The sequence below is a fragment of the Herpailurus yagouaroundi genome, unplaced genomic scaffold, assembly GCF_014898765.1.
Source record: "Herpailurus yagouaroundi ecotype Mexico unplaced genomic scaffold, PumYag 163, whole genome shotgun sequence".
NCBI lineage: Eukaryota > Metazoa > Chordata > Mammalia > Carnivora > Felidae > Herpailurus > Herpailurus yagouaroundi.
The window spans coordinates 45,145,801-45,170,218 of record NW_024412404.1 but is presented as its reverse complement, the minus strand read 5'-3'; the positions used below and the strand labels follow the sequence as shown (position 1 = coordinate 45,170,218).

The window sequence follows — 24,418 nt, the reverse complement described above, 5'->3', positions numbered from 1 at the left end:
GAAAGAGTGTAAACAGTGTTGTGGAAGCTGTATTACGAAGCAGTTCCAAGAGGTGTCGAAGCGCTTGCCCCACGGAGGAATCTAAAGATGTGTTAAGTCTGACGACATCATGACTGCTGCTAAGCTGCGTGTAGTACAAACGTGCGCCATGAAGGCCGCTTGTGGCAGGGGTGGGGGCATCCCCAAACAGGCTTAGGACATCTTTAGATTGCTACAGAATGCTTTGCTTTAGAATGAAAGTAGCTATGTGAAGCCCTGGTGGCCTAATGGAGAAGGCACTGGCCTCCTAAAATGAAAGCTCCTTTTATGGACAGCCTGGTCCAAACTAATTCCAAATTCTAAGCGAAGAATATTAAGGCCAGGCAGTATCCCATGCCTCCCACCTGCCCCTGGCCCATGAAACTAAACCGAGTATAGAACATACCAACTCGAATCTTTTTTTCTTAAGCTTCTTTGGTCTAGTGGGAGGACAAGAGTATCCAGGGATTCCCCAAGTGATTGTTAATTACTGAGGATTTCAGCAGTAATTCTTGATCTTTCTCTCCTGTACACTCATGACAAAAGGGCTTTGAAGAAACGCATCCTCCCTCCTTTGGGTTGAAGCAAAGTTGTACAAGATTCCCAGTGTGCCCACTCCTCCTGCCTCTTTTCAGCTAAAGTTTATGAAGCAATTACTATGTGCCCACTTTTGTGCTAAGCAAGCTCTTTGCATGTATGATCTCACGTCTCAAAATGACCCGAGGAAGTAGGCACTATTAGAAACCCTACTTACAAAGAGCTGTGGGTGTCAGGGAATTTGAATAATGCATTTGTAGACCTACTATCTGGCAAAGCCAGGCTGCAGACTCAGGTGTGCCAGACTCTGGAGTGCCAGCTCTTGATCACTGAGGTCAGTCTTGTCAGTGATGCAGCTTGTCTCCACCAACCCTTATCCCCTCCACTCCTTCACAGATTGTCCCGAAGGAACATGAACTCCTTGCTGTACCACTACATAGGTTCAAGGTGCCTTCCATAGGCTCCCTTCCTGCTGACTCCATGACTGCCCCACCCCAGGCTGTCCTGTATGGACTTTCTGGAGTTGTCTCTTGCTAAGAAATAATCTTTCTCACTTAGGAATAATCAGAAAATCTCTCAGAAGTACCTCACCAACATTGGTTATTAGTAGCAAAACTAACTTGCCACCCAAATGCTGGTACCTTTGCTGAGAATGGCCACCTACCCAGCAACCTGTCGTTTTTCCATGGCTTACTCTGTAAGGGGGATTTTATCCTTACAGCCATTCAGGCTCTCCTGAAAAATTACAGTGATTTTATTCCATATCTCGCCTGTGTATGAAACATCTACCACATGCTAACCATGTGTAAATACCGAGCTCAAGTTCAGCACTAGCTTTGTGTCGCAGTTTCTCAGGCTCTCCCATAGATCATCCACACCTTGGTCTCTTGGTCACCCTATGGATTCTTCCTCACCCCTTAAACATGATCAGATCCTCTGAGACCTAGCTCCCTAACCTGGTTTTCTCCCAACCTTACTCAACCCTGGGAAGGAAAACAGCACAGAGATAAAAGGTTGCTGAAGCCATGGCTTCTAGAAGAAATGTACTGCTTTGTTCAGTGGCTTTTTTTTTTTTTTTCGCATTAGCCTAGTTGAGTGAGTGGCTCAGTACTTTGACTTTCACCTTAATGGCAGATGGTTAGTAATGGAAAATTTTGTGTTCTTCTTTTTTTTTTTTAATTTTTTGTTTTTTACATTTATTTATTTTTGATAGAGACAGAGCACAAGTTGTGGCAGGGCAGAGAGAGGAGACACAGAATCCGAAGCAGGCACCAGGCTCTGAGCTGTCAGCACAGAGCCCCACGCGGGAATTGAATTCACAAATCACAAGACCATGACCTGAGCTGAAGTTGGATGCTTAACTGACTGAGCCACCCAGGCGCCCCTGGAAAGTTTTGTGTTCTGATCGCAATTTTGTTAGGCTTATCTTGGGTTAAGTGGTTGGATAAGCATACTTCATGTAATGGAACCCTTTCTAAGCCTGGCCTTGGGGATAAGAATGAACTCTTTTTTACTAACTGCATCAAAACAGGATTTTTTCCTAAACTTTCTTTAACTCACATACATCTAAAACCCCCGTCATAAGCAGTTTCGGCAGGTCTGACATATTTGCTCACATCACCACTTCTCTCCTAAAGTTCATGTCACTGTGCAAAGGCACATGTCCTCCTTTGCTTCTCCTGACACTTGTACCACGACAGGCAACATCGGCCCTTTCTTGCAGATGGAACAAACGAAGATGGGAGAAGTGCTTTGACACCATTGTATACTAAGACGAAGTCAGAACAAGACCGTAATTGATTAACATTCCCCCAAATCTCAAACCTGAAGGGTCTCTTGGCCATTTTGAGCCACAGTACCAGGGTATGGGGGCAGGGCTGGGGGTGGTCTTTGTAGAAAAAACGAAACCCAAACACTGGACTGAGTTGGGAGTTGGCCCAAACTCCTGGCCAAGTCACTCCATTTCTCTGAGCCTAGATTTTCTGCTGTCATGTGAGGAACGCACATCTTGTTTCTCAAAGGTTCTTTCAAGCAAAATATGCTGTGACCTGTCAACTAGCAAAGCTTGATTTCCCATCATCACAAAGTAGCACGTGCGTTTCTACTTAGTGGGTTCTGAGCAGCAACCCTTAGGTCATTTCGCCAAGCCTACCCTCCGCTTCTCTCACTAACACCCTCCCCTTTGCCCAGAATTCTCCCCCATTTCCTGTCTTGAAGAAAGATTCTCTCTACCCTCCAAGTGAGAAAGGTGATTTGAGTCCAAATCAGAGAGTTTTGGTTTTGTTCTTGTTTTAGTTTTTAATACGGGTTTGCAGAAGTCATCAGAAACAAGTGGAGAGGATGTGCCTGCTGTAAAGTTTCCAGGAGTGGGTGAGCCATTCCCACTGGGAGGTTGGGTAGTCTGTGGTAGCCTGACAGAAAGTTCTTGGGGATAGTATTTACTGTGCTCTGCTAGTTTGCAAACTAATGGGACACGTGGTGGTTCAGCCAGTGTTGGCCTCAGCTGGTGGGAGCGGGTAGAATTTAGAGGACACGCACATTTCTGTTCAGAAAGCTGCCCCATCTCAGGCAGACTTGCAGGAAAAAAGTCACCGAATACTGTGCAGATTAGCAGAATGAAAGGTTAAAAATAAGTAGTTGAGCTAGATTTTGTAGTACTTTCTAGATCTCTCTGCAATTACCTCCTAACATAGGTACCATTTACAGATGCCTTTCTGCTCTTACCTTAGGGTGAAGTGATCAGTTTGTTGAAAACCTATGTAGTTTTGCAACTTTTCACATCATTGTTATCTTGGCCAGCAAATGTTAGACTTGAGTTTTGTAAAGCGTGGTTGAATGAGTCACCCACCCCAGAACTGTATGATAATAATGCAGTGTTAGTTCCAGACCTGCTGTATTGGAATTTCTAGAAATGTGCCCATAATATGCCTTGAACAGATTAGTATAATCCGTATGCACATTGCAGTTTAAGGGACTCTGTTTTAGGATTTCATCTTTATACTTTGAACTACTTTAGTTTCTCCTAGAGCTTTTTTACATTTCAGACAAACATCAACGTAACGCACATACAATATTCAATTCTACAGTCAGAGGTCTCCAGGACAAATGGTAGAGTCAGTCCCAAATGATCATTGTGTGTGTAATTGTACGTGTACACACACACACACACACACACACACAGACGCGCTTGCACGATGTCCAGCTTCACAGGCGTCAGCTGCTTCCTGCAGCACATTAGGACTAAACAAGAAAAGAGAAGGGAAACCCGATTCACACAAGTAATTTCCCATTTCCCTCAACCACCTTGCAGCAAAGATTCATATGGAGTGATGCAGTGCCACCTGCCGCCCTTCTTCGGCACCACAGGCACGTTTGTCATGGAGCTACCTCTGCCAGCTTGTTCAGCTCTGGATTGAGTGCAGCCAGCCAGCTGGGGGCCTCCAGGGACTGGAGTTTCGCTTCCACGGCTCCCCTAGCTCAGATTGCACCCTCTGTGCATAGAAGAGATGCTTAAAAACTAGGTTTGGGGCAGCAGAAACTAGGTATGTCAAATGCACAAAAAGTAAATGAATACAAGAGGACAAGGTGGGAATGTGAAAGGTAAATTGCACACATTTGAATGAACCCATGCACACATATGCGTACTTCATGGCCTAAAAGCCAACATGCTATGCGTCCTGAATCCTAGGTCTCCTTGGCTTCCACTCTTTCCCTCCATTTCTCCCCTGCAGCCACTTGGGCTTTCTTGCTAGTCCTCAAACATGGCGAGCAAACTTCCTCCTCAAGATTTTGCACTTGCTTTACCCTCACCCCGATGCATCACAAATAGTGCACGCCTTCACTTTATTCAGGTCACTGCTCCAATGTCATTTCTTCTGAGACACAAAACTAGCACTCTGTCACGTACCCCTGCTTTGCGTGTTCAGTGCCTGCCTCCCTCAATAATACATAAGCCCCACCAAGTACCAGGTGTCCCCAGCACCTAGAATAATGTCTGACATATGGCAGCACTCTAAAACTATTGAATGAATTAGTGACCATTTTTCACTAAGAGGATTCAACTGTTGCCATTAAGAGGACACAGGCACCATCCTCACTTTGATATTCTGACTTTAAAAATATATTAATGGGGCACCTGGGTGGCTCAGTCGGTTGACCAGCCGACTTCGGCTCAGGTCATGATCTCGCGGTCAGTGAGTTCAAGCCCCGCGTCAGGCTCTGTGCTGACAGCTCAGAGCCTGGAGCCTGTTTCAGATTCTGTGTCTCCCTCTCTCTGACCCTCCCCCATTCATGCTCTGTCTGTCTCTGTCTCAAAAATAAATAAACATTAAAAAAAAATTTTTTTTAAATAAAAAAATAAAAATATATTAAGTACTCATATGTGAGAGAGACAAAGACAATGAACCCCGTTAGAATGGAACTGGCATGTCTAACAAAGCTCATCTAGTCCTTGTCTTCTAGCTGAGTCATTTAACTCAGATCAGGGGAGTCAGGAAGAGTATTCCAGAAGAGTGGTTCCTGGAACTGAGACTTGAAGACTGGCAGGTGCCTCGAGAGGGGTGTCTAAGCCAAGGCCTCAGGGCAGAACAGGGCCTAGCCTGCCCTGAAACAGCAAGAGCCGTGTAAGAAATGAGAACATGTATAAAGTGCATTTGCCAGTGCCTGGAATGTATTTAAGTAATCAGTGGATGCTGACTCTTAATAGCTAATTTGTTAAAAAGAGAAAGGTCTTTTGAGCATTTGTCAGCTGGCTAGAGCACGAGCTCTAAAATCAAACTTCTTTGGTCCACACCCCAGAATGGGTGTTTCCTAGCTGTGTGACCTTGGGAAAGTCACTTTCCTCTGTTGGTTCATCTCTAAGCAGACGTGATAGTATCGCCTACTCCATAAGGCTGTGGAGAGGAGCAAATGAGACTCAAAAGGGTCATTAGCAGAATACGTAGCACATAGTTATCACTCAGCGAATGCTGCCCTTTTATTATTGTATTGAACCGTTCTGACTTATGAACAACTACTTCTTATCATATGGCTTATAAACCAGGAAATCAATTCTTGCCTGTATTCTGGTCACCAAGACTCTAATTCTATAAAGAGAGAGAAGCATAGACAAAAGCAGAAACAAGAAATTGCATTGTCTGTTTATTTACCCAGCAAAACACTCGATTATCTGCTACATCTCAGGAAGTATGCTAGCCTTTATGTATAAAGGTAAATATGAAAGACTCTTACCTTCCAAAAGTTTTCAGCCTGTGTTCTCTGTCTCACAAATGTCAGATCAATAGGTCTTAACTATCATCATCATTATAATTAGGGAGTGCGAAATTTAGTTTTGAACAAGTGAGTAAGCAAGATCAACTTGGCTTTCTAGAAAAATCACTCTCACAACAGTTTGTAGGGTGAGAGGTACGTAGTCATTGCCATACATTGTATGAACATATAAATTGTATACATGCAAGAATGAACTCATACAACCCACATATGCATAGTTCAGATACACGGACTGACATGCTATATGTACAAATACCTTCTAGGTCTCAATGGCTTCCACTCTTTCCCTCCACCTCTCACTGCAGCCACTTGAACTTTCTTGCTATTCCACAAACATGGAGATCCAGTTCTTCCTCAGGATCTTTACACTTGCTCTACCTTCACCCTGGAGCATATGTTTTGTTCTGGGCACCGTGGCACTTGGTGCAGCTTGTCTATTACTGAGGCAGGCAGGCAGTGAACACACAGAGCGGGAGGGTGGATTAGCATGGGAGCAGGTTGGAAGCCAGAAGATCTGTACGGAGCGTGACAGTCCAGGTGTATGAGCCAGGGAAGGATTGGGGATGGTGAGAGGAACTCTAACTGAAAGGTATTTATGAAACCAGATCCGTGGTTTCTAACATAGAATAAGTGGCAAGGAATAAGGAATCTACATTGACTTTATGCTTCTGGGTTGGTGCCCTGGATATACATTGGTTTTGTTGTTTGTTTTTTCATTAAGGTATGGAGATTACAGAAGGGGTGGGGGGCGTGTAGGAAATGATGAATTTCTTAGGAACATTTGGCTCCTAATGGAGTCCAGAGTCAAGTCGGTGATTTTTGAGTTCTAAGCATGAACTTTATTAGTTGAAGGTCAGGATGTGGATGATATTGTCCATCTAGCGGGCCTCCGTAGTTAGAATCGTTCCCCCCCCTTTTTTTTTCTTCACTTGAGCACATCCTGAGAACCTGAAAACCACAGGGCTGTCTCTACCTGATCATGCATGCTTTGTCCTAGACAAGCTGACCTTAACACCAAACAGGTGGTGTTACATATGCTCGGGCAGTGACACACACACACACACACACACACACACACACACACACACATATGTGTCTACACATACACAGATCTTTAAAATCCAACAAATCCAACAAAGAATCATCGCATCTAAAATGGTTTGGGGATTTGTGAAGTCACCACCACCACCAGCTCCCCCTGCCACCCACCTGGACTCCATGAGGTTTCCTTCATCCTTGTTTACCGCCACAGATATGACCTCTTGGAAAGACTTTGCATCTTCCTATAAAGTCTTGTATCATGGCTCTTCTTTTAAAGACTTCATACATTACTTGTAAATTTCTAAAGTTTTACACATACATAAGTCAGGTTTTAGGCCTGGAAGAAAGACCAGTAAGTGGAAAATATTGAGATACAATGGGTCACGGTATTTATTTTTCTCCAAAGCAGGGGCAACCCCTGGCACTTTCCTCAGGGAATAGGACTGTCACGTTTTGGAGACTTCCAGAACTAATACATATTCTCTTCAGAGCAGGGAAAGGTGAAGCAAAGAAAGTTCTTCCTTCTGCATGACTCGTCTTTTCTCTTGTGCCTCAGGTCCCCTGGAGCATGTACACCTGTCTCTTCCCTTTGTCACCACGAAGAACAAAGAGGTCAACGCAACTGCAGTGCTGTGGCCCAGCCAAGTGGGCACCCTCACTTACGTATGGTGGTATGGAAACAACACAGAGGTGGGTCAGCCTTCCACGTGGCATCAAATGGCAGCTCAGCTCACACTGGCTGAAGGGAAAAGAGGAAATGAAATGGCTTCTGTAACTCAAAGGTCTAGGGTAGTCCTCGTTTCGGGGAGAGCAGGCTCTTAGTACACCAGTCATCTCAACAGTTTGTTGCCTTTGTCTCTCTGTCTGTCTCTGACCGCACCACCCCTACCCTTTATCTTCCTCCACATTGGTCTTCTTCTCCAGTGAGATGTGCCTTTGCAAAGACCCTTTGCAGCAACCTGAGCTATTTAACTGTCACCACCTAGCAGGGAAAATGAACTGTCTTTCATAGAAGTTCTTACAGATGTCCCAGAATGGAGTATTATTGACCAAGCCTTCCCAGTGGTGGGAATGGAAAAAGAGGTGATGAAATCAGTCTCCTTGGAACCACATGGTCCAAGAGAGGGCAGAAAACGGTCCACAAAAATAAAAAAAAAGCCAATGGATAACAGAGAGTCTGAAGCAACAAATACTTACTACAACCCAGCCCCCAAATGGCCTTCTCACCCTGAATCAGACGTAGCCACAGCTTTACCCTTTATGTTTTCCCTGTGAAAAACCATGGCCTGTGACCAGAAGTCAGCAGCACCTTAAACTCCATAGAGACCATAAACCTCACTTACTGTAAGCCCTTCATTTTCCAGAAAAAAATGAGGAGGACACACAGGAGGTGGTTTCCCCGCCTCATTCAGCGGCTTCACCAGAGGCCAGATCCAAGGCCTCCCCAGGGGGCGCAGGGATGAGTTGGTGGGACTAGAACCCTTCATCTTCCTCCAGCAGAGTCGTTTTCTTGCACTGGGGGACTTTGCTCTTCAAATATAGTGCAACTTATTCCAATACAAATCTGTTTCTACCCCAGAGCTTAATGTTGGCTCTCACTGGAGACCTAATTTTGCACAGGCCCAGGGAAGATACCTCTCCTGACCCCAGTCCTGCTACATGCCCGGCAGGGGAAGGAAACGCTCACCTCTGTGGCTAATTTGACTCAGCTGCTGAAAAGAAGCCTTTTTTTTTTTTTTCTTCTGAAACCTCGCATATAAATTTGACCCCAGTAGGGCCCACTACCCACAGTGGCAGGGGAGAAATCTAAGTTATTTGCCTGAAAGCTAGTGCTAGAAGGTGAACATACTAAACAACTTTCTTCCGTGTCTCCTTTTTTTTTTTTTTTTTTTTAAATCTTTCAGCAAAAAACAAATTCTCCACAGATTGTGTCGAGTAGACTTCTTATGCCGGGCTTTGGTCTTCCCTCTGCCATACAGGGAGGAACATGAATTTAGATTTTAACATTAATTAAGAAAAGACAGGAAAGAAAAATGTTTGTGAGCAATGAGTTGAGGGAGGTCAGTAAGCTAATAATCTTTTCCTCCAGGACCCCAGCATCTGATTATATTACAGGCACTACTCCAAATCTTTTTTTTTTTCTTTTTTTCTTTTTTTCAGTCCTCAAACCACTATCCAATTAGTACTTGTTTCCATAGCAGCTACTTCCAAAAACTGCTGATAGGGCTTCTCAGAGGAACCAAGCCACACAAGGCCACTCTAGTCTAAATACTACAGTTTTGGTGTCCACGGTCACTGTGTTCCATTGTAATTTTCTATAAATGGTACACCCTGGGGATGAACAACTGGAAGCTTACAGATTTTCAATGACTACTGCTTAAATCTGGATTAATATGAACTGCCTGTTTTGGTCTGATTTGAGTATTTCTTTGTGTTAAGGGATCTGCCTGCTCTGAGCAGGTTACAGATAGAGAGCTATATCCCACCAAACAGCAAGACCTACCAGTGTCCCCAGATTGCTGTGTAAAGATACCGGAAGAGAGGTGTCGTATTCACAAGGAATGGGCAGAGTCACTTAGGGTCGTGGTTCTCATAGCTCCTTTCTAGCCTGGACTTGAGATGATAGGGAGGCATAGATGGAGCCGGTCACCCAGGGCCACACCAGGAAGAGCCTATGCTGACTTAAGTGGCTTGTTGGTGGATCAGAGCTAGTGGCCGTCTCATCTGTAATTGAGCAAGTGTCCCCTGACTCTGGGCCTTCACCCATTTTAGCCTCTGATCACCTTGGAGGGAAGCATATCATTCAAGTTTACTTCTGAAGGGATGAACACCATCACAGTCCAGGTCTCTGCTGGGAATGCCATCCTGCAAGACACAAAGAGCATCGCGGTGTATGGTGAGTGCCCTGTCTACACTAACCCGTCGCTGGGCCCAAGCTCAGATGAACTAGCCTGGTGCTTTCGTCCCACTGGCCACCCTGGCTCATGACCTCTAACCAGGGAAAAGAGCGTAGTGGTAGAGAAAAAGCTGAGTCAAGTCTGATCTCCTCCTTTTGGGAGAGGTGGTTCCCCGTCATAGTTGCTGTCACAAGACCCTGGGGGCGCTTATTGGACTGTTTCCTGAAAGTGGCTCTGGGGCACAAAGGGCAACTCTACACCCATTCACCTGGGTGGGGTGGAATGAGTTTCATTATGTATAAAGCTGATCCATTCCATTTGGTATTCTGGTGGTGTTTGAATAACTAAAACCCCCATTATAAAAGAAAATAGATGATATTTAGGCTTTTGTTCAACTTTAAGGGGGACCTAGGTGGCTCTGCCAGTTAAGCATCTGACAGCTGATTTCAGCTCAGGTCATGATCTCACAGTTCGTGAGTTTGAGTCCCACATCAGGCTCTGCGCTGAATGTGGAGCCTGCTTGGGATCCTCTCTCTCCCTCTCTCTCTGCCCCTATCCTACTCATGCTCTCTCTCTCTCTCTCTCTCTCTCTCTCTCACACACACACACACACAATAAATAAATTTCAAACAATTTAAAGTTTAACTTTAAGAGTCTTGATTATTAAGAAGAATCTACCAATATGTAAATATTCTGAAGATCTCTTCCAGAAATACATATCATTAAAAAAAAAAAATACTCTGATTAAATTAAAAGCAATATCATGCAGATGTCATGTATCATCATAGATTGGATATTGGTTGAACAAGCAATGATACAGAACATTCTGCTAATCAGTTGGGGAAGTTGAATGTAGTCAGAGTATTGCACAGAATGAAAATATACTGAAATGAAAAGATAGGATCACTGACTTCAAATGGGGGATTAAAGACAGTTTATACATATTGATCTCATTTTGGTAATTTTTTTTCTGCACCAAAAGATAGATAGGTATGCACTGAGTGTTATAGGTGGATGATAAAAATGTGAAAATTATTGTTAATATGAAAGTGGTATATATGCATCATGAAAAATTAAAATTTAAAAGTAGATAGGAAAGGTAAATGCTGTGCAGAGAGAGAGAGAGAGAGAACAAAAAACAGGGATGAAGGGAGGGAGGGTGAGACCAGGAATGAGACAGAAAGAGAGAGACAAAGAGAAACTAGCTAGTGGTCCAAATATTATCAATTGCCCCAGTCCCAGAATTAATTGGCTCTGATGCAGGTACTGCTTTCATTTCTCATCTTGCGAACTTGACCTTCAAATTCAAAAAGCAATTTATAAGCATTTTTGAACAAGTCTGAGGACGTTATTCCTCGCATGGCTGGGTGTTAAGAGTCATAATGTGTCCTCCCTCCTCCCCTCCCCTCCCCCCACCCCCACAGGCCCCTGAAAGTAGCTTGATTAAGCCCAAACAGTAAGTGAGAGCAAACCAGGGCTGTGGTTTTCCTAACAAGGTCCCGTCAGTGAGGCAACCTCTTAGCCAGGTGGCCAAAATGGGGGAGTGCCTTTGCCTCTCTTTCCTTCTTCATCTCTTTTCTATGCTCAGTGAATGCACTGAATCCTCACGACGACCTAGCATATAGTAGGTGATGTTAATACTCTCATTACTTCAGCGGGACAGATAACTTGCCCCAGCTAGTATGTCGTGGATCTGGGCTTCTAACCCTGCCCATCTAGACCCAGGGCCCATGCTCTGAAATTACCCCCACTAAATAGCTTTCATGTCTTTTCCATCTGAGACTCCCTTTCCTCTCTTTCCTTCCTGGATGTCATAGATGACACTAATGGGCACTGACCCATGACTCCCAACAGATGTTCTCTTGGTTAAGCCTATCAGCAACCTCATCAGAACCACCGAGAGAACCTAGAAGGTCTTTGGCCTGACCTGGCTCATGCCATCATTTCACAGAGAGGAAATCGTAGCCCAGAAATGGGAAATTACTGGCTTTGAGTCATTCTGCTATTCAGTGACAGCTCCAGTAATAATAATAATGGTGATGGTAGTGGTAAAAATTAACATTGACAAAGCCCTTACCAACATCTGTTCAAAGCACCTGATACAGATGATGTTTTATTGAAATCTCTGAGCAGACTTATGAACAATAGGCTATATTTACTCCTATTTTTCAAATGTAGAAATATGAGCTAAGTATAATAAACAGATAGAGCCTAGGAATCTGAATCCAGAGGGAATGTTTCTAACCACTTTCCACCCACTTGCCCGGCTTAGTTATCCTTCTCGCTAAAATGTCTTTAAAGGTGTCATCCAAGGGGCGCCTGGGTGGCGCAGTCAGTTAAGCGTCCGACTTCAGCCAGGTCACGATCTCGCAGTTTGTGAGTTCGAGCCCCGCGTCAGGCTCTGGGCTGATGGCTCAGAGCCTGGAGCCTGTTTCCGATTCTGTGTCTCCCTCTCTCTCTGCCCCTCGCCCGTTCATGCTCTGTCTCTCTCTGTCCCAAAAATAAATAAAAAACGTTGAAAAAAAAAAAAGGTGTCATCCAAGAGTGGATCGCTCTCCATCAAATGAGCTACCTTCACTAAAATCGTCTCTTTATCAAAAGCTTGAGCAAGGAAGTGGTCTTCCCTCCTCTAACCAAATTTCTGAGCAAGCATCCTTCATTTATCTTAAGTTAGATGAAGTGTCAGAGTTTCAGGCATATTACTAGAAAACCTTTTTTTTTAATTGTTTTATGTTTATTTTATATTTGAGAGAGAGAGAGAGCATGAGCAGAGGAGGGCAGAGAGATGAAGACAGAATCTTGAAGCAAGCTCCAGGCTCTGAGCTGTCAGCACAGAGCCCAACACAGGGATCAAACTCACAAGCAGTGAGATCATGACCTGAGCCGAAGTCAGGTGCCCAGCCAACTGAGCCACCCAAGCGCCCCTGTATTACTAGAAAATCTTAATGAAGTGTGTGATCTATTAAAGATACATTGTATCACACAGAGTTAAACAGGCAAGATTGAACTCACCTAAAATAAAAGTCAGGAATATTTTTAAACCCAGGGATGAACTAGTGGAGGAATTCAGAGGTGAGGGATTATCACCGTCATTAGGCTGACTGTGTTTGCTAAATGGTGCTCATGAAAGGTAGGCTCCTTCTGTGTCATGGACAGAGGTCCATTGTGCCTGCCTGCCTTCCTTCCTTCCTTCCTTCCTTCCTTCCTTCCTTCCTTCCTTTCCTGGTACATATGGCAAGAGTATGTCAATCTTATTTTTGTATTGAGATACAATTGACCTATAACATTTTATCAGTCTCAGGTATACAACATAATGATTATTTGTATATATTGTGAATTAATCCCCACAAGTCTAGTGAACCTCTAGCAGTGTATGTAGTTACAATTCTTTTTTCCCTCATGATGACAACTTTTAACTTTAACTGTTTTAGCAATTTTCAACATTCAATGCAGCATTAATAATTATAGTTACCATGCCCTATATTATATCCCCGTGACTTATTTATTTTATACTTAGAAGCTGTACCTCTTTACCCTCACCCATTTTGCCCACTTTCCCACTCCTGCCTCTGGCAACTACAAATCTGTCCTCTGTATCTGAGATTTTGTTTTGTTTTTGTTTTTTCTACATTCCACATATACATTCCACACTTTCTGTATCCGTTCATCTTTCTATGGAGAGTAGGTCATCTCCATATCTTTGCTATTGTAAATAATGCTGTGGTGAATATGGGGATGCAGATATCATTTCCAGTTAGTGTTTTTGTTTCCTTCAGGTAAATACACAGAAGTAGAATTCCTAAATCATCTGGTCATTCTATTTTTAATTTTTTGAGGAACCCCATACTATTTTTCTATCTTTCTTGATGGTTGCATTTCAAAGATATGGTTCCCAGGTCCTTAAGAAAGACATTCCTGGGTTGGAGAAGATGTGCATCTCAAAAGAGCAGAGGAGGAATCTACAATTGCAAGTTTTCGAAAGTAGTAAATGCTCTAGGAAAAGGGAGGTCAGTGGCTGTGGTCAGGAAGAAATTTGCCTAAATTTAGTCAAGCTGAGGGGAACATTAGGGCCATCATGGTCAGACTGAAGGAAGCATTATATTTGGGAAATGGACCTGGAAAAGATTGTCCACCCAAAGCCATAAAATAGACTGTGGGAAAGAAAATGTAATTTGCATTGTTTTCCTTAATTTGCTTCAGGGCACAGGTTTGCTTTTTAAAAAAATGTAAATATGCTGCAAACACATGTGCGCGCGCGCACACACACACACACACACACACACACACACCACAGGTGGCCTGTGAACAACACGGGTTTGCACAGGTCCACTTATATACAGATTTTTCTGATAAATACAGTACAGGACTATAATGTATTTTCTCTTCCTTATGATTTTCTTAATAACATTTTCTTTTCTCCAGCTTACTTTATTGTAAGAATACTGTATATGAAACATAACATACAAAATATGTGGTCATCGACTATTTCTGTTATCAGTAAGTCTCCTGGTCAACAATACACTATTAATAGTTAACTTTGGGGTGCCTGGGTGGCTCAGTCCCTTAAGCATCCGACTTCATCTCAGGTCATGATCTCGTGGTTCGTGAGTTCGAGCCCTGCGTCAGGCTCTGTGCTGACGGCTCAGAGCCTGGAGCCTGCTTCAGATTCTGTGTCTCCCTCAATTTCTGCCCCTTCCCTACTCATACTCTGTCTCTCTCTCTCAAAAGCAAAGCAAAACAAAACAGAACATTTTTTTTAAATGAATAGTTAAGCTTCTGGGGAGTCAAAAGTTAAATGTCGATTTTCGTGTACCAGGGTGAGGGAGGGCATCCTAACCCACACATTGTTCAAGGCTTAACTGTATGTATGTATGTACTTTGGCTACTTATGCTTTCCACTGCTCCCACATGCACGCCCTGCTTGTTGAGTAAACTAAAGTGTGCAACTCCTGTCCCCTGCTAGTGGGCCCGCTAAGTTATTACAGAGAGAGCTGTATCATTGTTCTGTTTGTGTCTTTTTATTAAGATAAACACCTTCCCTTATAGATTTGGTTTCTATGGTTTGGTAAGAGGTTCAGGGAAAATGAAAAAAAAAAATCAACTTACATCTTTTTTTTTTTTTAACGTTTATTTATTTTTGAGACAGAGAGAGACAGAGCATGAACAGGGGAGGGTCAGAGAGAGGGAGACACAGAATCTGAAACAGGCTCCAGGCTCTGAGCTGTCAGCACAGAGCCCAACGCGGGGCTCGGACTCACGGACCGCGAGATCATGACCTGAGCCGAAGTCGGCGGCTTAACCAACCAAGCCACCCAGGCGCCCCTACCTTACATCTTTAAAGTGAAAAGTTAGGGTTCAGTGAGTGATTCCTTGGGGCTTCCATTTTCCATGCTGCTAATTAAGATGCATTTTGTTATTCTCCATCAGAACTAAAGTGCTGATATTCATATAGGTGACCAGTGTCTCATAAAATGGGCAAGCTTTGAAAAATAGGACTTTGGAACAGGCTAACCACCGAAATACACACCTTATAATTTAAGAATCTTCAAAGCCTTTGTCTAATAAGTCTTTAGCATTGTTAGGAAATGCAGAAGTGGGCTCTTATGTTTTCCAAATGTGTAATTGGCATTGCTGATGTCACTGAGCCACTACTGAAACATGAGGACATGCTTAAAACAAGAAAGAGGGGCGCCTGGGTGGCGCAGTCGGTTAAGCGTCCAACTTCAGCCAGGTCACGATCTCGCGGTCCGTGAGTTCGAGCCCCGTGTCGGGCTCTGGGCTGATGGCTCAGAGCCTGGAGCCTGTTTCAGATTCTGTGTCTCCCTCTCTCTCTGCCCCTCCCCTGTTCATGCTCTGTCTCTCTCTGTCCCAAAAATAAATAAACGTTGAAAAAAAAATTAAAAAAAAAAAACCAAGAAAGAAATGGAGCACATGCACAGATTACAGAGAACCTCTAGAGAAGTTTATGCATTCATTCATTCAATAAAAATTTATTAATTAAATGACTAGAAAAACCTACCATGTGCAGGGCACCATCCCACAGGGCCAGGAACCCAGAGTTTCCATCCTCATTGACCTAGTATTTCAGTATGGGAGACAGACAGTAAAAACAAAATACTTTAAGTGGCCAGAAGTCTGAAGATGACAAATAGGGTCATATGATGAAAGGTGTCTGAGGCTGCGGAAGGGAGGATAACTCAGGTTGCGAGTGGCAAAGGCTTCTCCCAGGAGAGACTGCATGATGAGAAGGAGCCACCTGTGCTGTCTCTGGGGAAGTGGAAGAGTGCTAATATGGGAAGGAGCATGACAGCATGCAGAAGCAGGGGGAAGACAGGGTCCTGGAGCACAGGGAAGCCTGTGGACGTGAGGCAGGAGAGAAAGCCTGTACCGGGTTATGTGGGGCTATGAAGGACATGGTTAAGAAGCTGAATTTTTAGGGGCACCTGGGTGGCTCAGTCGGTTACACACCACCTTTGGCTCTGGTCATGATCTCACGGTTTGTGGGTTCGAGACTCACATGGGGCTCTGTGCTGACAGCTCAGAGCCTGGAGTCTGCTTTGGATTCTGTGTCTCCCTCTCTGTGTCTGCCCCTCCCCCGCTCGTGTTCTGTTTCTCTCTGTCTCTCAAAAATAAATAAACATTAAAAAAATTTTTTTTTTTAAAAAAGCTGAATTTTTATTCTAAACACCATGTGGGGCCACTAGCAGGTTTTAGGGCAGCGACATGACCTGACTTGTACTCAGCTAAGTTATCCAGGGCTGGGCTCTGAAACCCGTCACTGTGCTTGGGCCAAGGCCACGCCTCCCGTGTGCCAATCCCAGCTAATGATAGAGTGTGACAGGGATAGTAAAGCAGACCCATTCCCAGGGTGCAGGGTACTCCTTCATCACTGATGTGCCTTCGGAGACTCCCTGACGGTCCTGCTGAACCTTCTTCACACTGCAGGGTGGTCAGCAAGCCTTGCTCCCTCTCTTCCATAAATGTCACATATGCGTCTGTCTTGATGCTGTGGCTCTCCGAGTTCCTCTGGCTTCCCGTATTCTCCCCATCAGACCCTTGCTTTTGTCATCCCATCCTATCTTGAGGATCACGATGAACTCAGGAGCTACAGAGAGAGTGAACAAATTATTTGGGTTAAGGAGCTTAAAATTCCATCAAATGACAGTTCCATACACACAAAACATAGCAACAGAATGACAATAATAATAATTATAATCATGTAATCAAATAATAATAATAATAATACAATCATATAATGATAATGGGGATAGGTGCTACTCACAGTAGTGCCCTTAAAAAAGACAATGAAACATGGTGGGGAAAGGATTCAATCGGTAAGTGCTCGAACTAGAGCTTGAATACTGTGTGTGTGGACAGTAGAAAGGATGGGGTGCTCCTTGGAAGGGACAGACAGTAAGTGCAGAAGCTCAGGGTCAGAAACCTGCCATGCATTCAGGGCATGCCGGGCCTTTCGTGTCTGGGAATGCACAGTCCAGGACTAGGAACCGTGGGCAAAGGCTGCAGAGCAAGGCATGGGCCAGACCTAGGGCTTTGGTTTAGAAAACGAAGGCTGGGAGAGGTAGCAGGCTTTGAACGGGAATAGCAGATTTTCCTTCCAGAAGGCTCTCTGGCAAGTGTGGAGGAAAAAGACACGTTACGAAGGCTTTGCATAAAACATAAAGTACAGCACACTTTTGAGAAAACTCATGGACTTACGGTGATCACCCTACTGTTGTATCCCCAGAGGAATTCCGGTCCCTTCGCCTGTCCTTCTCTCCGAACCTGGACGACTACAACCCTGATATCCCCGAGTGGAGGAGGGACATCAGCCGAGTCATCAAAAAGTCCCTGGTGGAAGTGAGTGCAGACAGTTCCTTCTCTTGTCCCGACACGTTTTTCTCTCTGTCTTCCAAGAGCTGCATGGTGAGGGCCTCTTGTGCAGAGAGCTGACAGGGCACGAGCTAGAGCCCGGGGGAGGTCTGGCTAAACACCTGCTTTCTGCGTAGCGGATCCCCATGCAGGCAGACACGGCACAGTCGCTTGAGTTAGGGGGATGAGACTGGGAACAAACACATGGTCCTTCCGCCTTGTGAAACTTTTCTTCTGCTTAGAGAAGAGAAACATGGAAATTTATGACCATCATATTCATACGGCAGGGTTCATGATCAGGTCATTAGTAAGTGTAAGATCAGCCACCTGCTCAACACTGAAGGGACACAGCATGAATACGATTAGTGAGAGCAACCCTGGCCTCCAGCCCCACAGCCAGTGAGCCCTCGGCACGTGATGGTCAGCCGTCTCTCTGTGTCTCAGTTCTTTTAAAGGCATTTCTCTCCTGCAACCACCCCAATGGGAGGGTATTATTGTCCTCATTTTGCCGGCAAAACAGCTGAGTTTCAGAGACTTTAAATAACTTGTTTAGGTCTCACAGCTAATAAGTGATGAAGCTCCTGCATTGAAGTGAAGGGTCTGAGTCCAATGTCTGGGTTTGTACACATGACACACAACCCCCTAAGTTTTCTGGGAGAATACCAAGATGGTGTGGTTTATCCCTGTCTGAGTATCACTGATAATTTGGGAAAACAGTCTCTTTAGGCACATCTTGCCCTGCATATGCCACTTTCATGAGTAAGCAGAGGAATGGGGATATCATCTCATGGAGCTGCTTGGATTTATGGCACAAACCCAGAAAATCAGAGATGAGCTGTCTTTCCCCAGGGTATCTTCTTAGTCTGAAAAGGAAAATCATTTGAGGGTGTTTTAGCCATTGTTTCCTGGACCCAGGAACATCATGCCTTGTGACATAAAGAAGCTGATGGGCTAAAGGCATTCAGATAACCCCTGCTCAGAAAACAGATCTCATGTCCAGCCTTTTGACAAAGGGCCGGCCTTGTCCTCATTCATGCCATTGTCTGTGTTGATATTTATGTAGAACTTAACAGTATTCCAAAAACTCTTCTCAGTGCTTTTCCTTTGTTAGCACATTTAATCACAAAAGAACTAGCTTCTGATATAGGTACTCTGATAATTCCCATTTTACAGCTGAGGAAACTGAAATAGAGACCTTAGGTATCCTGCCCAAGGCCAAACTGTTAAAAATCAGACTCGAATCAGACCACCCTCGTGGGATCCCAACCACTCCATTCGATGGCCATCCTTTGCTTTATTACATGGAGAAACAGGAATACATGGAACAGTGGGGTGGAGAAGGACTACCTTCATGTGCCTCTGTGTAAATGCCACCTCACCTTTGTCTTCATGACTCAGCGTCCGAGACCTTGGTGGTGGCTAAATATCATGGCCACCAGGGGGCGCAGCGACTAGACTACAGGCCCCCTGGAATGGATCCTTCTGCCCTTGGAGCTATTTGTCCCTGGGGTGACAACTGGTTTCTCTCCTCCGCTGTCCAAGAGAGATGACTCACACCCCTCAATGAGTCCACAGATACCTTCCTTCCATCTGTAGCATTCTGGGGATCCATATCCCTATAGGCCTCCCAGGTAGCTGCCCGACTCCCCCAGGTGATTTATCAACTAGGCATTAGCCCGTCAGTGACCAGTCTTCCAGGCTGCTTTGTCTTCACATTTATAGTCTAGGGATCACATCCCCTGGGCATCTACCTTTCCACCAGCTGTCCAGAAGGCTAGAAACTCCTGCTCATCAATATTTCCAGGCTGCCCCATAGCATAATCAGCTAAATACAGAATAAACATGTTGACTCAACATCTCTCAGGACAGGGTGTTGTAGGGTGGAGGGGCCAATCCCTTCCAATTTCAAAGACTCCTTGACTACCCAATCTCAGGAGGCAGCTGACCCAGCCCCTGGTTCCTAGCATCCCACCCTGTCTTTGAGATGGGTAGTTACACTTGGCTAATTCCTTAAGCCCTAAGGTACCGTACTATCAATTGGACTCTAATAAACCCTATAAGAGATACAACTTGGGGTCAACTTTTTTTGGCATGTGTCTTCCAATTTACTATGTAACAGAATATTATCTAAAAACCGGTTCCCTTTATCTCATCAAATGGGATTTTTCTCTTGACACTTCACAGTGAAATCTTTAAGCAAACTTCATTCAATCAACATTTTTGCATATAATGAGGATGATTCAGATATAATGTCTGAGTTTCAAATCGAGGAAGGCCCTAAAAGAGGACGTTAGCTGGGATAGGGGCTCCTGCATGTAAGCGTCAGGCGAAGGGAGGCAGTACAGCCGTGCTTGAGAACACGGGCTTCGTGGTTAGACCACAGTTCCAAACTCAGCATCACCACACACTGCCTGGGTGGCCTTGGGCCACTGTTTAACCTTCTTCTACCTGCCACATGTCCCGTGGCAGAAATAGAGATGCAGCACACACATCCCTTGGGGACAGATCGCTAACTTCGCCCCTGGGAGTGTCATTGGCCCAGGCTTCAGCGGCCTTGCACCATGTCAGGTCCTTTCCAGAAAGCTCACGTCCTTCTTGCCTGCCCGCACCCCCCACCCTCTCAGAGTACTCCGTGCTTTTCCATGCTTCTCACCACCTTTTCCTATGGGACTTACAGGAGCTTCTGTCTCTCCCTCAGGCCACAGGGGTCCCAGGCGAGCACATCTTGGTGGCAGTGCTCCCTGGCTTGCCCACCGCAGCTGAGCTCTTTGTCTTGCCCTATCAGGATCCAACTGGAGAAAGCAAAAGGTCAGCAGAAGACCTGGAGCAGGTGAGTCCCCCAGGTGACATTCAGGTTCCGCAGCAGTCTGAGCCACACCCCTGCTGGTACCAGTCACCAACACAGCAGCTCTCAGGGCGCTGGACCTGAGAGGGAGCACATTGACTGCTTGTGGAGTCTTCATCATTGTGGTCCTCTGTGTCTCATCCGTGATCTGGTGATCCTAACTACAGCATCACCACAAAACTCACGCAGGAGTGGTGACTGTAGGCAGTGGCTAAACCATTCGGAATATATCTCCACACTAGAGAACACGGTATTTACAATGAATTAGATAAATCTGTGTGACGAATTGTCCAAGATACTAAGTGGGGGAAAAAGGAAGTGGCTGAATAATGCATGGAGTTTGAACCCATTTACTCCTTTTGTTTCTTACTTTTATCACGAGCGAGTCGCGAGAATCAAATGGCGTGACACATGCGATGTCTTTATTTTTTTAATTTAAAAAAATTTTTTTAAATGTTTATGTTTTTGAGAGAGAGAGAGAGAGAGAGAGAGAGAGAGACAGAATGTGAGTGGGGGACGGGCAGAAAGAGAGAGAGACACAGATTCAGAAGCAGGCTCCAGGCTCTGAGCTGGCAGCACAGAGCCCGACACGGGGCTCGAACCCACGGACTGTGAGATCATGACCTGAGCCGAAGTCGGACGCTGAACCGACTGAGCCACCCGGGTGCCCCCATGATGTCTTTTTTAAAAGGTATGACTTGTATACAAATCGTCAGTCCTCTTTATCCCCACTATGTGAAGTTAACCTGATTTGTGTTTGTAATAAATGAAGTAATATTAGCTCTAGATAATCTCTAGTGGTTCGTGGGGTCCATTTTTTTCCTCATGTCCACCATCTCCTGCAGTATTAGACTGGTGTGTGTGTGTGTGTGTGTGTGTGTGTGTGTGTGTGTGTTTCTCTTTCCTGCCCCCTTTGATCTTTGGCCTCTCCCTCTCTTCCTTTTAACTTCAGAAGATTCTTTAATCTGTGTTGTGAGGATTATTATTATTACTATGCTGTTATTCTCCTTTCTCTACATCCTCTTCTTCTTCCTATTCTCCCTCTCCTTCCCCTTCCCCCTGCTCCCCTTCTTCATCATCTGTTGAGATAAAATGATCAGTCTGGAGCTGGTTACCTCATTAGAGACTGCACGATTCTGGTTTCTCAGTTCTTTCTGGCAGAAAGATTAAAAATAGGATTCTTCCCGGGCTCTGAATAAATACTGGCTTTGTCCCCTCGAGCACGTGGAGTTTTTCAGTTTGCTTAGAATGAGCCCATAATCGAAAGGAAACAAAAATAATACAAAAACAGGGAGGGGGACAAAACAGAAGAGACTCTTAAATATGGAGAACAGACAGAGGATTACTGGAGGGGGTGTGGGAGGGGGGATGCGCTAAACGGGTAAGGGGCTCAAGGAATCTACTCCTGAAATCATTGTTGCACTATATGCTAACTAATTTGGATGTAAATTAAAAAAAAAAAATAAATTAAATTAACTAAATAATAAAAAGAATGAGTCCATAATCTAGTCCCATGATCTGTAGTCTGCCAGGCTGACTAGAGAATCTCCTATAACAGCCTTATAACAACAACCCCAGATTACAGCCAGGCCCACCTCCCAGCACACACCCTCCTTTTGACCCTGCTTTCTCACTTGGCAGAAGGCTCACCTCTGTAATTTCCTCCTTGTACAAGTAAGGAAGAACAAAGCTGTCCTGGAGAGCCCTGTTGAAGTCCATTTCCTAGAGAACTGCAATTGAAGAGCAGGTGGGGCGGGGTAGGGGGGTGGGGGGAGTCCATCAGATTTGCTTCTGACCCCGCTCAGCCCTGGCACTCAGTTTCCCATTATTTTGCACAAGTTATCATCTGCACTTGTGACTTGGTGGGAGCAAGAAACGGATTGCCTCTTCTGCCAGCACTGCTGCGAAGCTGGGCGGGAGGTACATCAGTGGCCACAGCCTTTAGGTAGAAACACGTACATTTGTTCCTCCTCTGGAAATCTTACCAGTTCTCCATGAAATCCAGATTCTCATGTTTTCAGGTATGGAAGAGAGTCCAGATTTAGAGCCAGCTAATTTCCTATCACATCATCTGTGCATCTCTCTTTCTCACACTTTTCATTTTTTTTCCTAAAAGGATCCTATTTTCTCGATGAGAAATGTGGACAGAAGAGGGGTACGTTCTATGAAGCTTCTTTTGCTTGTTTATGAGTGTATCTTGTTTTGACTCTTTTCTCTGGAGTTCTTGTTTTGTTTTATTCTCTCTCTCGTCTGAGCGAGACATTCTGAGAGATGAGTGGTTGTCCCTGAGGCAGCCTGGTGTCACCGATGAACCATCGAATCAGAGGTCTCAAGGCAGCTGGCTTGTTTGAAAGCTGTGTGACTTAGCATTTGGCACACATTCTGGGGAAATTAGCCATGTTATTAGAACACATAGGAATGGAAACATGTAAACCACGTTTCTAGTTTCAGCTCTGATACCCATTATTTTCATTATTTATAGATGAAGTAATTTAGGATAAGGAACGTTAAGTAAGTTCCCCAAAGTCACACAATCTGTAATACCCATTTTGTAGGGTATTTGAGAGAACATTAAAGAAATGATATGCAGGGCGCCTGGGTGGCACAGTGAGTTGGGCGTCAGACTCTTGGTCTTGGCTCAGGCCACAATCTCACGGTTGGTAGGTGGGTTCGAGCCCCACGTCTGGGCTCTGAGCTGGCTGGCAGCACAGAGTCTGCCTGGAATTCTCTCTCTCTCTCCCCTTCTCTCTTTGCCCCTCCCCTGCTTGTGTTCTCTCTTTCTCTCTCAAAAGTAAATAAACTTAAAAAAAAAAGAAATGATATGCAAAGTACTTGGCTTTATAATAAGTGCTCATTAAGTGGTAGGTAAATGATGGATACATGTGTGGTCATCTTATGATAACAAGAGAATATATGGAAATGCAAAAGGAAAGTTTTGGTTTTTGTTTTTTGTGTTTTTTTGAGAAAGAGACAGAAGCAGTGTGAGTGGGGGAGGGGCAGAGAAAGAAGGAGAGACAGAATCCCAAGCAGGCTCCACACCGCCAGTGCCGAGCCCGACGTGGGGCTTGAACTCACAAAATCCCGAGATCATGACCTGAGCCGAAACCAAGACTCAGGCATTTAACCGACTTAACCACCCAGATGCCCCCAAAAGGAAAGTTTAAGCTTGTGAAAGAGACTATTGGGCTTGGTCAAGGGCATGTATTGAAGAAAGATGCTGGTCGGAGTGAGAAAAAGAGAAATGAATGAAATCACACAAAATCAAGAAGAGAAGGAGGACAGGCAGAGATAGAAAGCGTGCACATGAGTAACTATGCAGGAGTAAGGAAGACCCATCAGAGTTTTCAAGTGGGTTTGTATCAAGAACGGAATCAGACTAGCAGGCTAGCAATTGTCAGTCTGTTTAAGGAAACTACAAGTGTATCCAGTTTATCTAGGACTCAAAGCAAGCAAATATCAAACCCAGCACATGGGAAATCAGTGTCCTTTTATTAGGGAATGTCCTCATCCTGATTTAAAAAGTCCAGTAACAAAATCAACACATAAAACTGAGCCTTGGGTCAAGATGCCGTGACATGGACTGCCCTTAGAAACCTGTAGTTTTCAACCCTAAGAGGCTGCTTGGACGCTTCTCTCTGACTCAGTCCCTTTAAAATAAAGGAATTTGAGGTCCCAACACAGAGAAGTCAGTGACTTGCCTGAGGTGACACAGCTTCTGTTTCTACAAGGAACTCAAGCCCGCTGTCCCCCACACGGCCCTGCTGCAGACGTGGATCAGATACCACTCTGCTCCATGGGCCTGAAAATACCAAGGCTGTTGCACCAAATGAATGAGAAGTGTTCTGTTTTGTTTTGAGTTTGGGGATCTTTTTTCTTTTTATTTCTGATTGCGACTGACAGATAACCAGTTTAAACCAGTTTAAGGAAAAACAGTGACATTATG

The 24,418-nt window shown here is 44.7% G+C and overlaps 1 protein-coding gene across 8 annotated transcripts in view; it reads left to right on the top strand.

The window, feature by feature from the left end:
* SORCS1 (sortilin related VPS10 domain containing receptor 1) overlaps window positions 1-24,418 on the top strand; it is a 495,821-nt gene that overhangs the window by 402,525 nt on the left and 68,878 nt on the right. For all 8 annotated transcript variants that reach the window (XM_040486379.1, XM_040486377.1, XM_040486376.1 and 5 more), the window contains exons 20-23: window positions 7,421-7,554; window positions 9,637-9,760; window positions 17,506-17,618; window positions 20,329-20,460. In XM_040486379.1, coding sequence (XP_040342313.1) covers window positions 7,421-7,554; window positions 9,637-9,760; window positions 17,506-17,618; window positions 20,329-20,460 — 503 coding nt within the window. The remainder of the gene's footprint in view (window positions 1-7,420; window positions 7,555-9,636; window positions 9,761-17,505; window positions 17,619-20,328; window positions 20,461-24,418) is intronic.